Consider the following 15,258-nt stretch of genomic DNA (forward strand, 5'->3'; position numbering starts at 1 on the left):
ATTAGATGTGATGTGTCTGGGGATAATGTAGCGGCTTCTTTGAACACTAACAGAAATTACTCAGAGTGTTATACAGTGGGAAATAATGCTTCTCAACAACTGCTCTTTTAAGGTTGGCCTCATTTGTGGGAATTGATATTGCTGATTTAAAGTGCTATTTGTACATATTAAAGACATCAGAACATTAACAGGAGTGTAGCTAACTTATTTGACCTATTGAGGTTTGTATCAAGGGAAAACACAACCTAGTAACCAGCTAGTTTAAATGAAAGGAGAGAAGGGATGAAGTAAGATGGTAATGGCAAATTAAGGCAGGCACAATTAAACCACGACAAATGTTTCATACCCTATAGATAAAGATGGGGAAAAATGAAACGACAATGAACCATTTGGAAATTTTAAACTTAAGCATTTGCTTTAAAGCTCCTAAAGCCTGCAGCCCTATTCCTAACCAGAGTAGTATTATCAGGGGACCTAATGAGATTTAGAAACACACCCCACGTCTTAAATTCCGGAGTGCAGCAGTGGACCCATCCATTTCCCTCCAGCACATCTCCAAATCTTTCAAGATTTCACTCTTACACTAGATTTGAGCTTGTGCTTTCTCTGAAACAGTCTTCAAACTGTGCAGCTAGCCTTCTGACTTTGAACGCTATCAAAATTAATAATTGAATATACTGCTTCCATAATAATGAACTGCAAAAAGAATTGACTTTGAAAATATCCAAAAAAAATAAGAGCCCAAGTCATGCAGATGCAAATTAGCAAGCTGGCTAATAGAATCGCTTCAGTGTGTTTGAACGCAAATTGTCTTGCTATTTGAGGTGAAATTTTAAATTCGAAATTTTACAGTTGATTGCAGATTCATCCCAAAGAAACAGATCCCAAAAGCCTTTGCAATTCTGAAAAATGATGAGAATTCCTCAGGTTATGTAGTGTGCGAATTAGGTTTTTCAATAAATAAATGCCTGTAGAAATTGAAGGGAGTGTATGAACCGTAGCCATCTATCTCTCCTGTAAACTAGAGGAGTTTACACATGACTGACTTGGTGCGTAAAAAGCTGTGCTGTAATTTAACCAGACCAGCACTCCATTTTTCTTTAGAGCCATCATACACCTTTATAAATGTGAATGGCAGGTTTGAATACACACAGGACTCACTTACATCAAAGTGTTATCAAACCAGCACATGAAGAATTGAAGAAGGAGCAGCAGCACGCAAGTCTCCCCTCACAAAGACGTCCGTAAATAAATAACAACCATCTCTGGCATTAATCCCTTTAACCCAGGACATAATATGTTCGTATAAAAGTTTCAAAACCCTGCATGCCAACTAATATGCACATTGAGATCCAGGCAGGTGGAGATAGCAACAATGATTATCGATATCAGATATATTACACTGTGGTTTGGATGACAACCTTCAGATCATGTATCAAGATATAGATTGCATGTTAATATCAGCTATGAATGGGGCCTTAAACAGCAGCTGTGCAAGTGTTTGTCTCTTTGTCATGAAACATTACATGCAAACTTTTACAATCTAAAACGCTCACCCTAAAATATACACTTCTAGTTTTAATCCAGACCCCTGGTTCTTTACCAAATTATGACAAAACAAAAACATCACTGGTTATCCATCACCTGTTGAATAAAACTCATTTCATTCATCAGAGATGTGGTGACTCCTTAAAAAGCAAACAGATCAGAAAATACCAGGCTCCTAATAAGTGCAACTTCTGTAAATCGACTTTACTTAACCATCACTACAATAATTAAAGGAAAACTCTGATGGGAAAAATAAAATGCAAACAATGTACATTTTAATTGCAATGACATAATGAATAGTGTGATAACACTGCTAATTAGTAAGGGTTAGTAAGGGTCCTAAAATCTAGTCCCTTACTAAGCATCTTTTTGACAGAATCAAAAGTGCAACAATGCCTTCATGTTAAACCATAAACAATATGCCTTAATGGTGCATTATCTCAAACTGACAGAAGTCATGTAATTGACACAAAAGACAATGAAGACGGGCATTTCGAGGATAAATAACTCACAGAATTAACCTATTAACACTCATGTTGCGGGTCAAATTGACCCATTTTAAAGTTGAAAAATCTAAAAATGGTATGAAAACTTTTTCTGCTTGGCTTTACAAGCGTAATCAACATATAAAATGAAAATGGTTTGTTTCACATATTTGCAACCCCTCCTGCATGTTTCTATTACATAGATACTGTTCATGGGTCAATTTGACCCGGCAGTAAAGGGGAGGCTAAAAGGGGTCCGAAGCATAGACTGTATAAAATATGGACGTAGGATCTGTGACGTCACCCATCTGTTTCTGACGCCAGGCGGCGGCAGCCATATTGCTGCTGTCGAGCGATTGTGAGGTAAAGAGGCGGCTTTGAGCCTCCTAGCCAACAGCTACAGTGTTCTCGCCTGTCAATCAAGTCAGCTGTGCCTCTCATTGGAAGAATTGTAATCTCAATATCTTTGAAATTGCCGCGATAGAAAAAAATTCACCCCCGTACAGTTTGTGCCGATCGAGAAATGAGCTATCCAGACTACACTTGTTTTGTACCAGGCTGTAAACATGTTTATTTTCTGCTGTAAAGATCAGCTTTTTGAATTGGTGTGTATGTGGTTTCCGGTACTTCCCGAGCCAATCATCAAGTGGATCCTCGATGAACTGCAGTTTTTAGCACTTCTGCATTGGACTCATATCTTTGGACTGGAGGTTGCTGGTTGGTCCTAAGTGCTCAATACAATTTAGACTGGAGGTTGCTGCTTGGTCCTAAGTGCTCAATACAATTATTCTTTGCAACTGTGTGACATATTTCACCCCAATCACACATACACACACATTGGGATTTCCTGGGGGTTCTGACACTTTTGGATTATTAAATATGCCCTGGGTCAAGTTGACCCAGGAACATTATTGTTGTCCCTAATGAACAAACATAACAGGAGGGTTAAATGAGATTGGTGAAACCCATAAGATTAAAATACACTAGTGTGGAGCTTTACCTTTCAATGAGCCCAGTCTACTCTAAAGCAGCCATTGAGACTATTCACACACCAGAGGAAGCTGTTTCAATGGTGATCACTACAAATACTCTAACCCTGTTGCTAGAGTCAAACAAGCTTTTTTTATGGCTTATATTAAGTAAAAGGCCTCATCACACATCGGTTCATTTTCATTCATGGAGGACAACGCATAACAGTGTTCACATCATCTCCGTCTGGCTTCCTTTCATTTCCCTTCAAGTAAACATAACCTCACAACTCTGTGGGCTAAATTAAACAATGGAAACATACCATGATGCCCAGTTTACCATGAAACTGTTGTTTTGTGACATGAATGCGATGCCAGTAGCTAGCTTTAGCCTCACAGCTGAACCTTTGTTATTGTGTGCAGCGGGTCGACGACGAATGCTACCAATGTAATCAGCTAGTGCTAATTTGTTGGCACCGCTAAACGTGGCACTAATCTGCTTGACATGGGTATGCAACGTTTAGCTTATTGTACAAAGATATATGAAAGCAAGAATATAAATGATAGATTCATTCACCAATTGCCCCCAAACCAGTGAGCCTAGCAAGACATTAGCTAGGTTAGCTAGCACGGCATCAGCTGGTAGCGCTGATTAGCCGCTGCTAGCTAACCAACCAGCTCAGGTTAGCTTGTAGCAATATCAGATCTGCACAGAAAAAACATCTGAATGTGTCATATTTAGTTGTCTTAGCGGTGACATATGTATCTGTATGTGCCGGAGTGAACAGCCAAGTGTGGCCGTGTATGATCCGGATTGTTATCTCTTGGTTTAGTGACCTACATCATTCAGCAGCTAACCTAAGGTAGCTCCTATAATCGGTAGCGCTGTGCCTGTGCGCACTCACCAGGATGAGTAGCCTTGCTCCGCCATATCGCCGAAAACAGTGGGTTCCGCGACTGTGGCTCACACAGATTCAGGTCCCGGTGACAACCCGTTAGAACCTCGGTGAGGTTTTCAGCTTATCCTTCACAATCCGACAATCCTAGCAGGTAGTTTTAGGTGACAACATGATGATCCATCCCGGCAGCAGCTAGTGATCACTAGCTGAATTTCTTGCGAATGAAATGGGAATGATGGTTTGCTATCGTTATAGGTGGACAAGACAAAGCACCCCGAGAAAAAAAACCACACTGATGTTATTTTCGTCGGTTTCGCTTAATGTCCTGCTGTCACCCCAGCCGAGAGGGCTCGGTCTCCAACGATGCTACACCCACAGTAAATCCATATTCAGCACGACGTGTCCACGATAAATTCGTATATTCCTCAAGTCTGCACCCCTAGCTGTTATGGAAGACGTTCAGCTTTGTTTTCTATGGCGAGAGTCACGGGAACGCGCAAAATCGCCCTGCTGTAGAGCTTTACAAGTAGGACGTGCACTGAAACGCTTTTGTGCATTGAGAACGCTTGCAATGGTTTCCCTTAAAACTGGCAGCAATGCAGACTATGATATATACACCTTCAAACTACGGCTGTGAGCATTACGTCGATTGTAAAATACATTTGATAGGCGTTATTGTGTTCATTTATTTTATAGAATTGCTGAATGTGACTGTAAAAAAAAGACAAAATACAGAAAAACAGACACCCTCTCAATATTACTCTCATTCAATTTAAAACATGCTTTTAATCAACTGGAGACTAAAATATTCTTTGAACAATTACAATTAAATATATAAGGCAAAGATGATCGGCGTAAATTACACGTGCAGTAGATCTGTCATTATTTCTCAACAACCACGCGCAATATTGTAATTTATTCTATAGCATTTTTATTATATTCATCTAAAATTTGCACTCTGGATTAGGCTAATTCATTTATTTATATTTTAAAAGTACTTATATACCTTTCTTTGTACAGATAGTATTTTATTTGTGTTTAGAATTTTTAATGTTAGTTTTTAGGTTTCTATATTTATTGTCCTTACTTTCTTGTTAAGTACCAGTGTTCCATTAACCACGTCCAATTCCTTGTGTGTGCAAGCTCACTTGGCAATAAAGGTTTCCTGATTCTTGATTCTTGATTTGAAAGTGATCATTTAGAGATGAATATGCTGAGGGGCCCCTGTCAGAAACAGTTTACAGAGTTATTTGAACAGTTGGCTGAGAGATAAAAATCTTTAACCAAATTCAGGTTTTGCTTAAGGGTATAACAGCCTTCTTGTCGCAATGTAGATGGATTTGGATATTACACAAAATACACGTATACTAAGACAGCAAACAAAAATCAAACATACTGATGTGTTGCAATAAACCTATTAGATTAAAACTATTAGACCAGACTTGTTGTGGCACCCCCTTAGGCCAAGCAGTGCAACTTCATTAATGCAAAATCTAACCCTAACTGTCATCCCCCTCTGTTTATTGGAAACAAATCATTCAGGTTTTCAGAGATTATGTATAAAAATGTAAACAACTGTTGCAGCACCACTGTTAGTAAGAGAAGGGCCCTCATTTATCTAACTGTACTTTTGACAGAAATTGCTACAGTGAGCAATAACACACAGTATTCTATTGCAAATTATCCCCAAGAGGTTTCTCTTATTTATGTTGATAAACCTGTAACAAAGAACTTCGTATGCAGTTATCTTCTAATATGTTTCCCCTGCAAAGCCCTCACAGAGCAGGTGAGCTCTGGAGAGAAAGCTTTGGAGCCAATCTCTGCATGCAATTCAGGATTCTATATTACTGCATCTACAGACACACACAAAGCTTCGGCTAAAGGGCAGGTCCTTTTTTATTGACAAACTAATAAGAAAGTGAGCAATACAAATCTCCACTTATGCCACTTTGACTAAAGCACTCACCAAAAGTGCTGCAGGATCATCATTAAAACTTTGATCTCAACCCACAAACCTTATAAAATGGATTGACTGCACTGATATTCTGTAGTTTTACAAAATTTTGAGCAGTCTCTGTATTGGCAATCCTTCTGCATTCTCACATGGTTCTGCCTTTGGGCTAAGTTTCAGGTTGGGTGATCAATACATTTTCCCTTTCCTTAGAATGAACATCAAGGCTTTCCAATGCCATTAGAGTGTCTGTGAACTCTCATGTTGTTGAAGCCCTTTATCAGTACGCAGCACATTAAAAAAACAAACTATGAGGTCACCCCCTTTAGAGAAAACCCCAATAATTCCGGAAATTTGTTAGAGAGATCTTCTGGGATGCACAACTGAGTTCAGTGAATTCAGCTGCAATCTGCCCATTGGACTCTGATTCTTTAGAATGATGTTTTTATCCTCCAGGGATCACGAAAGCCTTCATAAAACTTCAGCTGTATGTAGATTAGTTTGTATCATGTGTCAAAATAAAAATGGTTCATCTTCTGGGATCACGACAATGTTTTGTTGATGTCATGGCAATCTTCCCACTCATTTCTTCAGTTCAAGTAACATTGTGGGAATAGCAGATACAATGGAGGACCAATCCAGTGAATGCCAAGTACAATATGATTCATTCTAACAATCAGTATCAATAGCAGATCTTATTTAGTTCATTTGTTTTCCAGATACGTTGTAATGATTGATCAAAGAGGAATTTGACATAACACTGGGATACAACACAAGATCACTGGGGCCAATGAAAATCGAAGTAAATCTTCTGCTATCAGTCATGTAGTGTTAAAAAAAAAGCCTGAGGTCACAGAAATGAGTTTCAGAGCACTGAAACTTGAGTCTGTGATGAAGTGGGTTCAGAATGATGTTGGTCAAAATGTCAGTTCATAATACAAAGGCCAGACAAATAAAAAAACAGCTGAATCCCATATGAAAACGGGGTCAGAGGCCTTCTCCGCAAAACATTTGTGAGTGGAAGTTGCACTCAGACTTGACCGTGTGTGGTTCACTAACACACATATTTAACAAATATTATATTTTAGGTTTTAGCGATCTGTAAAATTAACAATGGCATTGAAATCCATCTTCTCACCTTTAAAATGGTGGGTGGGGGGGGGGGAGTGTGTTTGGTGCCATATATTCAAAAATGAATCCACTAAATGTCAAAATCTAAATCCCCAACAAGTAGAGACAAACGTGGTATTCCTTTTCCATTGTCTTAAATATGAGAAATGATCTGAATTAAATTCTAAACTTCTTCAAGTCCAGTGGAATGATTACTTGTGGCTGACAATGGGACCCTTTCCTATTACAGCTTGGCTGGTGCCAGACGAGACAGTGTCTTTCCTGCAGATAAAGACAGCATTAGGGGTTTAGAAAGGGGTCAATGGGATTCCCTCAAGCTAAAGAGTGAGGGGATTACTAAAGTCTGCAAAGAGCTGCTTTCTTGCAGATTATGTACAATCTGTTTCTCAGCAGGGGTGACATATTCACTAGATACAGGGGCAGCTTTAACTACAGGCCTTTGTCATTCAAAGGCATATGAGCTTCTTGTGCAGCATCAATTCACCTGCTCTCAGATGTGGTACAAAGCTAGTGCTACCCAAGTTTAAATTAGTTTGTGTAGTTGATGTCTTAGTTTGTATTTGCAGATTTCACAACTTAACTAAGAAAGCAGAGATGCAAGGAGAGAATAGTTGTTATGGCTGTGACCACCACAGCTGTTTATAGGAGCATGAGAGGTGTGCTTCATAAATGGTACTTTTGAATATACTTACAATTTGCACTAGCCTGGTGTCCACCAACCACACGTTTGATAATAGACTTGAAGTGATGGACAGTATGTTAAAACTTCATCTGATCTGCACTAAGCTCATTTTGCTGTAAGCTACTTAATGCTTACACACAGGTATTGCTTGTGATGTTAGTGTCAAACCTGGAGAAGACAGTGCACCACTATGTCTTAAGACAACCTAATGCAAATTTGTCTGTTTGAAATGGTTGGACATATTGTTTTGAAAGTGTCTGCGAGGGTGATTTAGTGGTCGCCAAGCAAGATTAAATAAAGCACTGCGCTCTTTAAAAAAAAAAAAACTCTACCACAAAAAGTCATGTGGTGCACCTCCCATTTTGCAGATAACATTGCCTTACTGTACTCATACTGTTAGTACTACAAAGGCATAAACCTGTTAGAAAGAAAGACAATGTTTCTTACTGCATGCTGCACAGCGTGTCATCAATATAATCACTCTATGACACCTAGATCTTTTGATGGATTATAGTTAACTCTCACTGTGAACTGGTGTCCATATTGTGCAGTGAAATAATCAAGATGATTTGCGCCAAAAATGCCGCCAAAACCTTCATTTACATTGTCCAAGACACCCTCCATCATTCTGACCACAATGGGGGCAGAAAAAGAAGCTGAGACCTTCTTAAAAAAATCACCAACACAAATGACTTAAATGCTGATTCGGACTGGATTCATATAATCAGAGGACCTTTGTGTGCTCCGAAATTTGGGATTCAACCTGGAACTTTTACTTTACAAAATTACATACATAGTTGATTTGCCCATGATTATAAAAACAGATATCCTCCATAATTATTACTAATTATCAGAGACCCACAGGTGAAACTAGTCCTGTGTGAATAAAGCTTAAGGCGTTTTTTCGACCGGAGGAACTTTATCCCGGAACTGGGGACTTTACCACTGAACTACATGCGTTTCGACCGTTGGAACTAGGGTCTAAATTTAGTTCAGGGGTAGATAATCTCCCCCTAAAAGGCCCTGCTAGGGGGGGTAGTACTTTTCAAAAAGCCCCAGGGCTTTTGGGGGAAAGGGCCTGCAATGCTGAATGTGTGTGATTGGTAGATTAACCGCAGTGTGTTTATTCCACCTGTCGTCCACAATAACATCACACATATCTGTGATTCACTTGATTTCTCTTTCTTTCATTTGTTCTATTTTTGTATGTGTGTGTACTTTTCAGAAGAAGAAGCTGTGATTCACTTGATTTAGCAGCTTGTAACAGTAGTCTTCTCTCAGCCCACTGCAAATGCGTCTCTCCCGGTGTTATGGTTTAAAGTGACCCTGTAAACTGGAGACCTTCATCTGAATGTAACAGTGTTTGTGGAGTTTACACAGTTGTTGAAACACATAGGGAGTTTTAAGATTCAATATCCTCATCAGATAAGTATTTAATGATCATCTAAACACGATTATGAGGGATGCATTCGGCTGAAAGTCGGCTGTTAACAGGGTCGCTGTTTAAAGCAAAACACCGGTTGATCTCTACCACGGCTTTTTGAGTTAAGATGATTTTAAACCGAGCTGAAACATCTGATCCATCTATGATGAAATATAGCACCATCTAAAACAGCGCGAGAGAAGAGTAGAAATTTCAAAAAAGTCCCTAACTTCAATACTCAGTTCAGTTTCTGTAAAAAATGCACCAAAGTTACACAATCTGACTGAGTTGTTTTGTAATTAAACCAATTTTGTGCTTAAATAAACAAAATAGTTTGAATGCCAAAGGTTTCCTTTTAGCAGTGTAATACATCTGCTCCACCACTAAGTGTCAGCCTTTACTTTGAAAAAGGAAGGCTTGCTGCACAGGAAGTAAACCAAAGCAAGCCTTGCAAAAAAAAAAGGTAGTAATACTTTTTGGTTGTTTCCAGTGCTTTCACTTCTTCTTTCCTTCTTTCTGTTTCAATTTTCATCTGAAATGTTTGTTTGCTATTATCTTGTAAATTAATGACTGCAGTCACAGAGCCAGTAACTTTTCATGTAGGTCTTATCTATAAAATCAAAATCCCACTTTTACATGTCAGACCATGATTACGAGCACAGTAGTATTACCATAAAGGGTTTGTAGTCTTATCTTCAGTTGAAAAATTGAGCTCAGTGTAGCAGGTGCTTACCCATGGGATGTTACTTATCCGGCTCTCAGAGTGACCCTGCTAGATGCTTCATTTCTCTAGCTGACTTAAAGTACTTGATTACACTTCTGAACTGATTAAATGTGATGACAGACTACACTGTCCGTATTATAGGAGATCTGTTGAGAGATCCAACATCCTCTGCATTACTCTTCACAATACTTCTCATACAACTACATCTATTTCCACCAAAAACATCTGCAGTGTCTATGCCAAGGCTTTGTGTAAAGTTTTGAGTGAAAAAAGTTATTAAGAGGTGGACATGATTGATATGCATTTTCAAAAGACATGCAGTGTTGCCTTATCATGCATCTTATATTACCTCCAAGACAGTCAATACATGTTTACAAAGTTTTTCCAATATGCCTGAAGTAAAAAAAAGCAGCTTGAGTATTAAAGTGAACATTTGCTGATATTTAGCACATTTCAGTTTTTGGGTTTCTGGACATTTTCTGGTGCTCTCTGCCAACTTTACTTTCAAGGAAGGCAAAACTTCTGCATGTTGCATTAGTGCCACGAGACCAGCAGGAGTTGTAACATGCCTCCCACTCAGGCAGGTGTTATCTTTAGCCTTGTATCACAATACAAAATCACCAGTGACACAGAATCAATGCTAGTTGTCATGAACAATTTTTAAAAAGTGACCATCTCATCGCTACACTGTACACTGTTGATTTCCTTTCCCACAGTAAATTTAGTTCATGTGTGAAATGCAAAAAAGAAAAGGTGTCATTACAGATGAAAGGTGCTACATCATGATGCAAATGTTTGACATCAATGTGACTTCTTTTTTGAATTTTGCAGAGTCTCATACTGGCAGTTGAGACAGGGACTCTGCAGCCTCTCTTCCCCCTTCCTCTCAAGCAGAGTCAGGGGGTGAATGCCTGTTTGAAGCTCTCCCCCCGGGCTCCAGGGTTCTGTGGGATCCGGGTGTGCTGACACTGTTAGCACGCCTGATATGAGAGCCTGATCAAAGCTGGCTCATTCTGCCTGACCGATTTCCACAGGATTAAGGATTAGGGAGACAGGAAGCTGGGAGAGGCACAGAGACAATCTGGGAGAGACAAAAAGGGATAGTGTTTGGTGAGTGAAAGGGATGGAAAAATGTTGAAGGAGACAGAGGGGTCATAAGGCACTGGCAGAGAACATTTCGAGGAACAGAAAAGAGAATAAAGTTGGTGAAGTGATAGAGAGAATAAATAAGTCAGTAGTCTCGTAGGTTATTAAAAAGACACAAACAAGTACATAAACTTGCCTTTAAGCTTTTGGAGTGAATTAAAAGACAATCCTTCAGCTCAGTCACCTTCTTTTACCAACAAAGTTCTCCCACAGAACAGGGCTGTGCTGCAGCTCATGAAGTGTTAAGTCTGATATGGGAAAAAAACCTGCTGTGCTTAAAGGGTGGGGTATGGTATTGTAATCCAATACACCCTTTGTCAAGTTCAGCAAACATCTTCTAAATGTCAGCTATATACTCGTTCTATGTGCATCTGCTCTGTGTTTGTTCACAACCTGGTCCTGTACATGGGAAACAATGTAGGAGAATGGACCACAAAGCACTATACAGGCTTATTAGCAACAGGTAGGATTCATGAACTGCATGTCAACCTCTGCAGATTACTCCCCTTCTTCCACATCTTCACCAATATTAAACAGATACACACCATGGAAGCCAGAAAACAGTGTCCCCTATTGAGGTTAAATTTCCCTCGCTGCTTTATCCTCGACTCCACCAGCTTGCTCTTTTTTCGTCCACTGTTCATAGAGTCTCTGGAAATCAATTTTGTGGGGCAGAGCTTCTAAAAGTGCACTAGAGGGAGGATTTCAAAACTTAATTGGATTAGTTAATTGCCATGTATACAACTAACAAAAACATTAAAGAGCCTCACAACAGGTGGAGAGTTTTTGTTATGCAACAAGTGCAACGCCTGGTTATAGTTATAAATATGCGGTAACCCTGGAGTTTATAATGAAGCCAAAGCAGAAGCGCAATGAACTACAGTTCCTCGAGTTTCCACAAGGGGCTCACTTTAAAAGCCAGAAAAGCCCCATCAGGCCTCATGCTTAAATTACCACTTTAACAGCAGAATGAACATCTTCACAACCTGTTACAAAATCAGTTTGGGTCTCTAAAGCACATTTCTCTATTCATGACCACTGCACGGTGGTGGATTTTTATAAAACTCACTTGTCTTAATAATAGTAAGGCTTGGAGTTATGAGGCGTGTTGCTTTGAGCCACTAGTAGCTTCCTCCTACACATCAACACAGCCAATTCAGCCTCTGAACTTTACCTCTCTGCTGTGTTTGTGTTGTTGATGGGATTTTTTCATCCAAAAATTAGACTAATAGTGTGGGTTTCTGTGTGGTTTGAGATAATAACTGGTGGTCCAAGAAGTCTAGGCTCCAGCTTTTATTGTGGGTGAACGCCTCACTAGGGACATGCCCTGTGTCTGCGTGCTTCAAGGCCTCCATCATCATTCATGTCCCCCCAAAAATCTAAGGACCTCAGGTTTTAAAAGCCTTTTAGACATTGCAATTCTGCAACAGCACTAACAATAAGTTCTGACATCACTACACCTCTGTGCTTAAATAGGAAGCCCCAGAGACATAGCTTGTGAACACACAGCAGGAGTGCCACATCTACGATAAGGTGGATGAGTTAACCCAGCACCAGAGTAGCATCATGCTAACAGAGCTAACACCAGACACGAACGCCACATTGGAAGGATTTCACCTGCTGTGGGCGGACAGGATACAGGAGAGCAAGACTGAACTAAATGGTGAAGAAGGCCAGCTCAGTCCTGGACCCTGTGGAGGTGGTGGCTGACAGGAGAATTATGGCCAATCTGTCATCTTTGATGAACATTTCTTTTCTATATATATTCTTGTTGAAATTTTTGTACTGTACACCTTTTTGTTTGCTGCTGTAACTCCATGAATTTCCCCGTTGTGGGACGAATAAAGGAGTATCTTATCTTATCTTATCTTACACACACTCAGACACCGCTTGAGGCTGACTCCGGAAGTACCGGAAACCACATACAGTACCAACCAATTCAAAAAAGATGATCTTTACAGCAGAAATAAACATGTTTACAGCCTGGTACAAAAGACGAGTGTAGTTTGGATAGCTCATTTCTCGATCGGCACACACTGCACGGGTGGTGAATTTTTTTTCCAACATGGCAATTTCAAAGATATTTAGATGCAAGTCTTCCAATGAGAGGCACAGCTGACTTGATTGACAGGCGGGAACACTGTAGCTGTTGGCTAGGAGGCTCAAAGCCTGCCATCTTTGGCCAATATGGCTGCCGCAGACGATTAGACTCAAAACAGTGCTTCAGAAACAGTGCTTCAGAAACAGATGGGTGACGTCACGGATACTAAGTCCATATTTTATACAGTCTATGGTTACACATTACAGATGAGGGGTAACAGGGGCATAAGTATTCCACCTTGAAATGGCAGCACGTATTAATTCCTGGATCTTCTACTGTCAACACGCTCCTATGTTTTATCCTCCAGCACTTGGACTCAGCAAGAACCTATGCCAGGATACTGTGCATAGATTTCACTTCTGCATTGAACACAATAATCCCTGTCCAGCTACAGGACAAACTCTCCCAGTGCTGGATTCTACCTACAGGTGGATCACAGACTTCCTTTCTGACAGGAGGCAGCAGGTCTCAGACCTCTGGAACTATCTACCCAAGTTGCAAGCTAGTCAACAGGGACTGAGGTTGGAAGAAAAAGTCTTGGCTCTATTAATTCATTTTCCATATCCATATATCATCTCATGACACCTGCAGAAAATAAATATTAGCCGTTAATGTCAGATCAGATGTCATCTGATTGGTTCGCTGATGGTCACAAACTTGACTGATCGTCTCTTTGGATTTCTATGCATGTAATAGGTCTACAAGGTCACTCACTGAAACCTTTATGTTCATTAAATACATCAATACAAACCTGAAGATACATCCTGTGTAATGAGGCCAGGTAGATCATTGCAGCTTTGACATTTGAAGGTCAAAAATGTAAACAACAGCAACGAAGCCACAGGGGACACAACCTAGAGCCAAGACCAGTCTCTGACAAGACTATACACGATATTGGGTTCACAAAGACGAGATGACACATGGAAAATATCTGTTCATTGGAAAATAAATTTCACAAAATGTAAAACATTGTAGGTCCATTTTGAAATGTTTTAACTTTCTCATCATCTTGTAGTGACTGCCACTTCATGAATAAATGCAGTAAAAGACACAAGCCATATTTAAGTATTGTGAAAAGTTTTGTCACACTGACTCAGTGACTGGCTTCTCTCCTATGTGATTTCTCATAAGTCTATTCAGATCGTATGGCTGCACGAGCTTCAAAATTAACCACAAAGTCTTATTTTTGAAATGCATAAAATAGGTGCTAACCATAATTTAGGAAGTGTTCCCTTAATACTCATAGTGCAAACAGAGACTTACCACGTATCTCTTCAAGCTGCTGCTCCGGGGACCGATCCAGCATATCTAAGGTGCTTTTCCATTGTGTGGCAATGTCTATTAATTAATATGTTATTACTGTTTGCTGATGTATCTGAGTTGAGAAGCTGTTGAATAAAAGCAATATCACACTTGCAGTTGAACAGGATATCAGCACTATCTTCAAATCACAGCTGTGCTTATAATCTGTACAGCAGCACCTACTCAAGTGCAATATTATTTGTTTATCTCAGTTTCATTTTTCAGATGTTTATTGTTTAACACAGATCACAAGACCCTACATTTCTGTTGTATCCATCAAAGAGAAAAGGGTTGTATGTCATGACTGAGTTGCTGTTTTGGGTAATTAATGATGTATTTTGAGTGAAGTGAAAGGAATTGAGACACAGCATGAAAGAAAGTGACTTGGAGAAAGAATGGGGACAATACACCTCCTGCCTGTCAGACCAGATTAAAAAGACTGGATGAAAGGTCAGGGAGAGGCAAAGTTTTCACCCCCACCAGATGTGCACTTTCCCTGGCCTTTCGCCGATTAATTATCTCACAGTTCATGACACCAGGGTTGGTGTCCAGGCAATTACATTACTCTCCACACCCTAAGCAACCTGATCTGGGGATTTTTGCTGCTGGACAGTGTGTGTTGTGTGTGTGTGAGTCTGTGTCAGGAGGAGGGGAGGAGTCTTTTTACACACTGGTGGCATCCATAATGACAAAGCGATAACTCACATCATGCTCCGGCGTTCGGGGCGCAGTGTGTCTTTCTTCACGTGTGTTGTCAGCGACTGCAGATGAGAAAAAACAAAGTCATTTAAAAAAAAAGGTTCCCAGATATTAAGAAGAAGCAAAAAAATGAACTAATCATTCACACCCTGTGATATGCTGCCTCATTTGCCAAAGCTGCTATCAATTCCTCCTTATA

At 39.9% G+C, this 15,258-nt stretch overlaps 2 protein-coding genes and 1 long non-coding RNA gene across 4 annotated transcripts in view; 1 reads left to right on the forward strand and 2 right to left on the reverse strand.

Annotated features, from left to right (window-relative positions):
- The window catches only part of sppl3 (signal peptide peptidase 3), a 39,544-nt gene extending 35,077 nt beyond the window's left edge, over positions 1-4,467 (reverse strand). For both annotated transcript variants that reach the window (XM_034709104.1, XM_034709105.1), the window contains exon 1: positions 3,907-4,467. In XM_034709104.1, the coding sequence (XP_034564995.1) occupies positions 3,907-3,932 (26 nt within the window). In that variant the 5' untranslated portion in view covers positions 3,933-4,467. The remainder of the gene's footprint in view (positions 1-3,906) is intronic.
- The window catches only part of gnaz (guanine nucleotide binding protein (G protein), alpha z polypeptide), a 67,142-nt gene that overhangs the window by 17,432 nt on the left and 34,452 nt on the right, over positions 1-15,258 (forward strand). The window lies entirely within an intron of this gene.
- The window catches only part of LOC117830820, a 59,182-nt gene continuing 54,155 nt past the window's right edge, over positions 10,232-15,258 (reverse strand). Inside the window, exons 5-6 of the long non-coding RNA XR_004634849.1 lie at positions 15,066-15,121; positions 10,232-10,892 (exon numbers count right to left, since the gene is read on the reverse strand). This is a non-coding gene — a long non-coding RNA (uncharacterized LOC117830820). The remainder of the gene's footprint in view (positions 10,893-15,065; positions 15,122-15,258) is intronic.

The sequence above is a fragment of the Notolabrus celidotus genome, chromosome 19 (assembly GCF_009762535.1).
Source record: "Notolabrus celidotus isolate fNotCel1 chromosome 19, fNotCel1.pri, whole genome shotgun sequence".
NCBI lineage: Eukaryota > Metazoa > Chordata > Actinopteri > Labriformes > Labridae > Notolabrus > Notolabrus celidotus.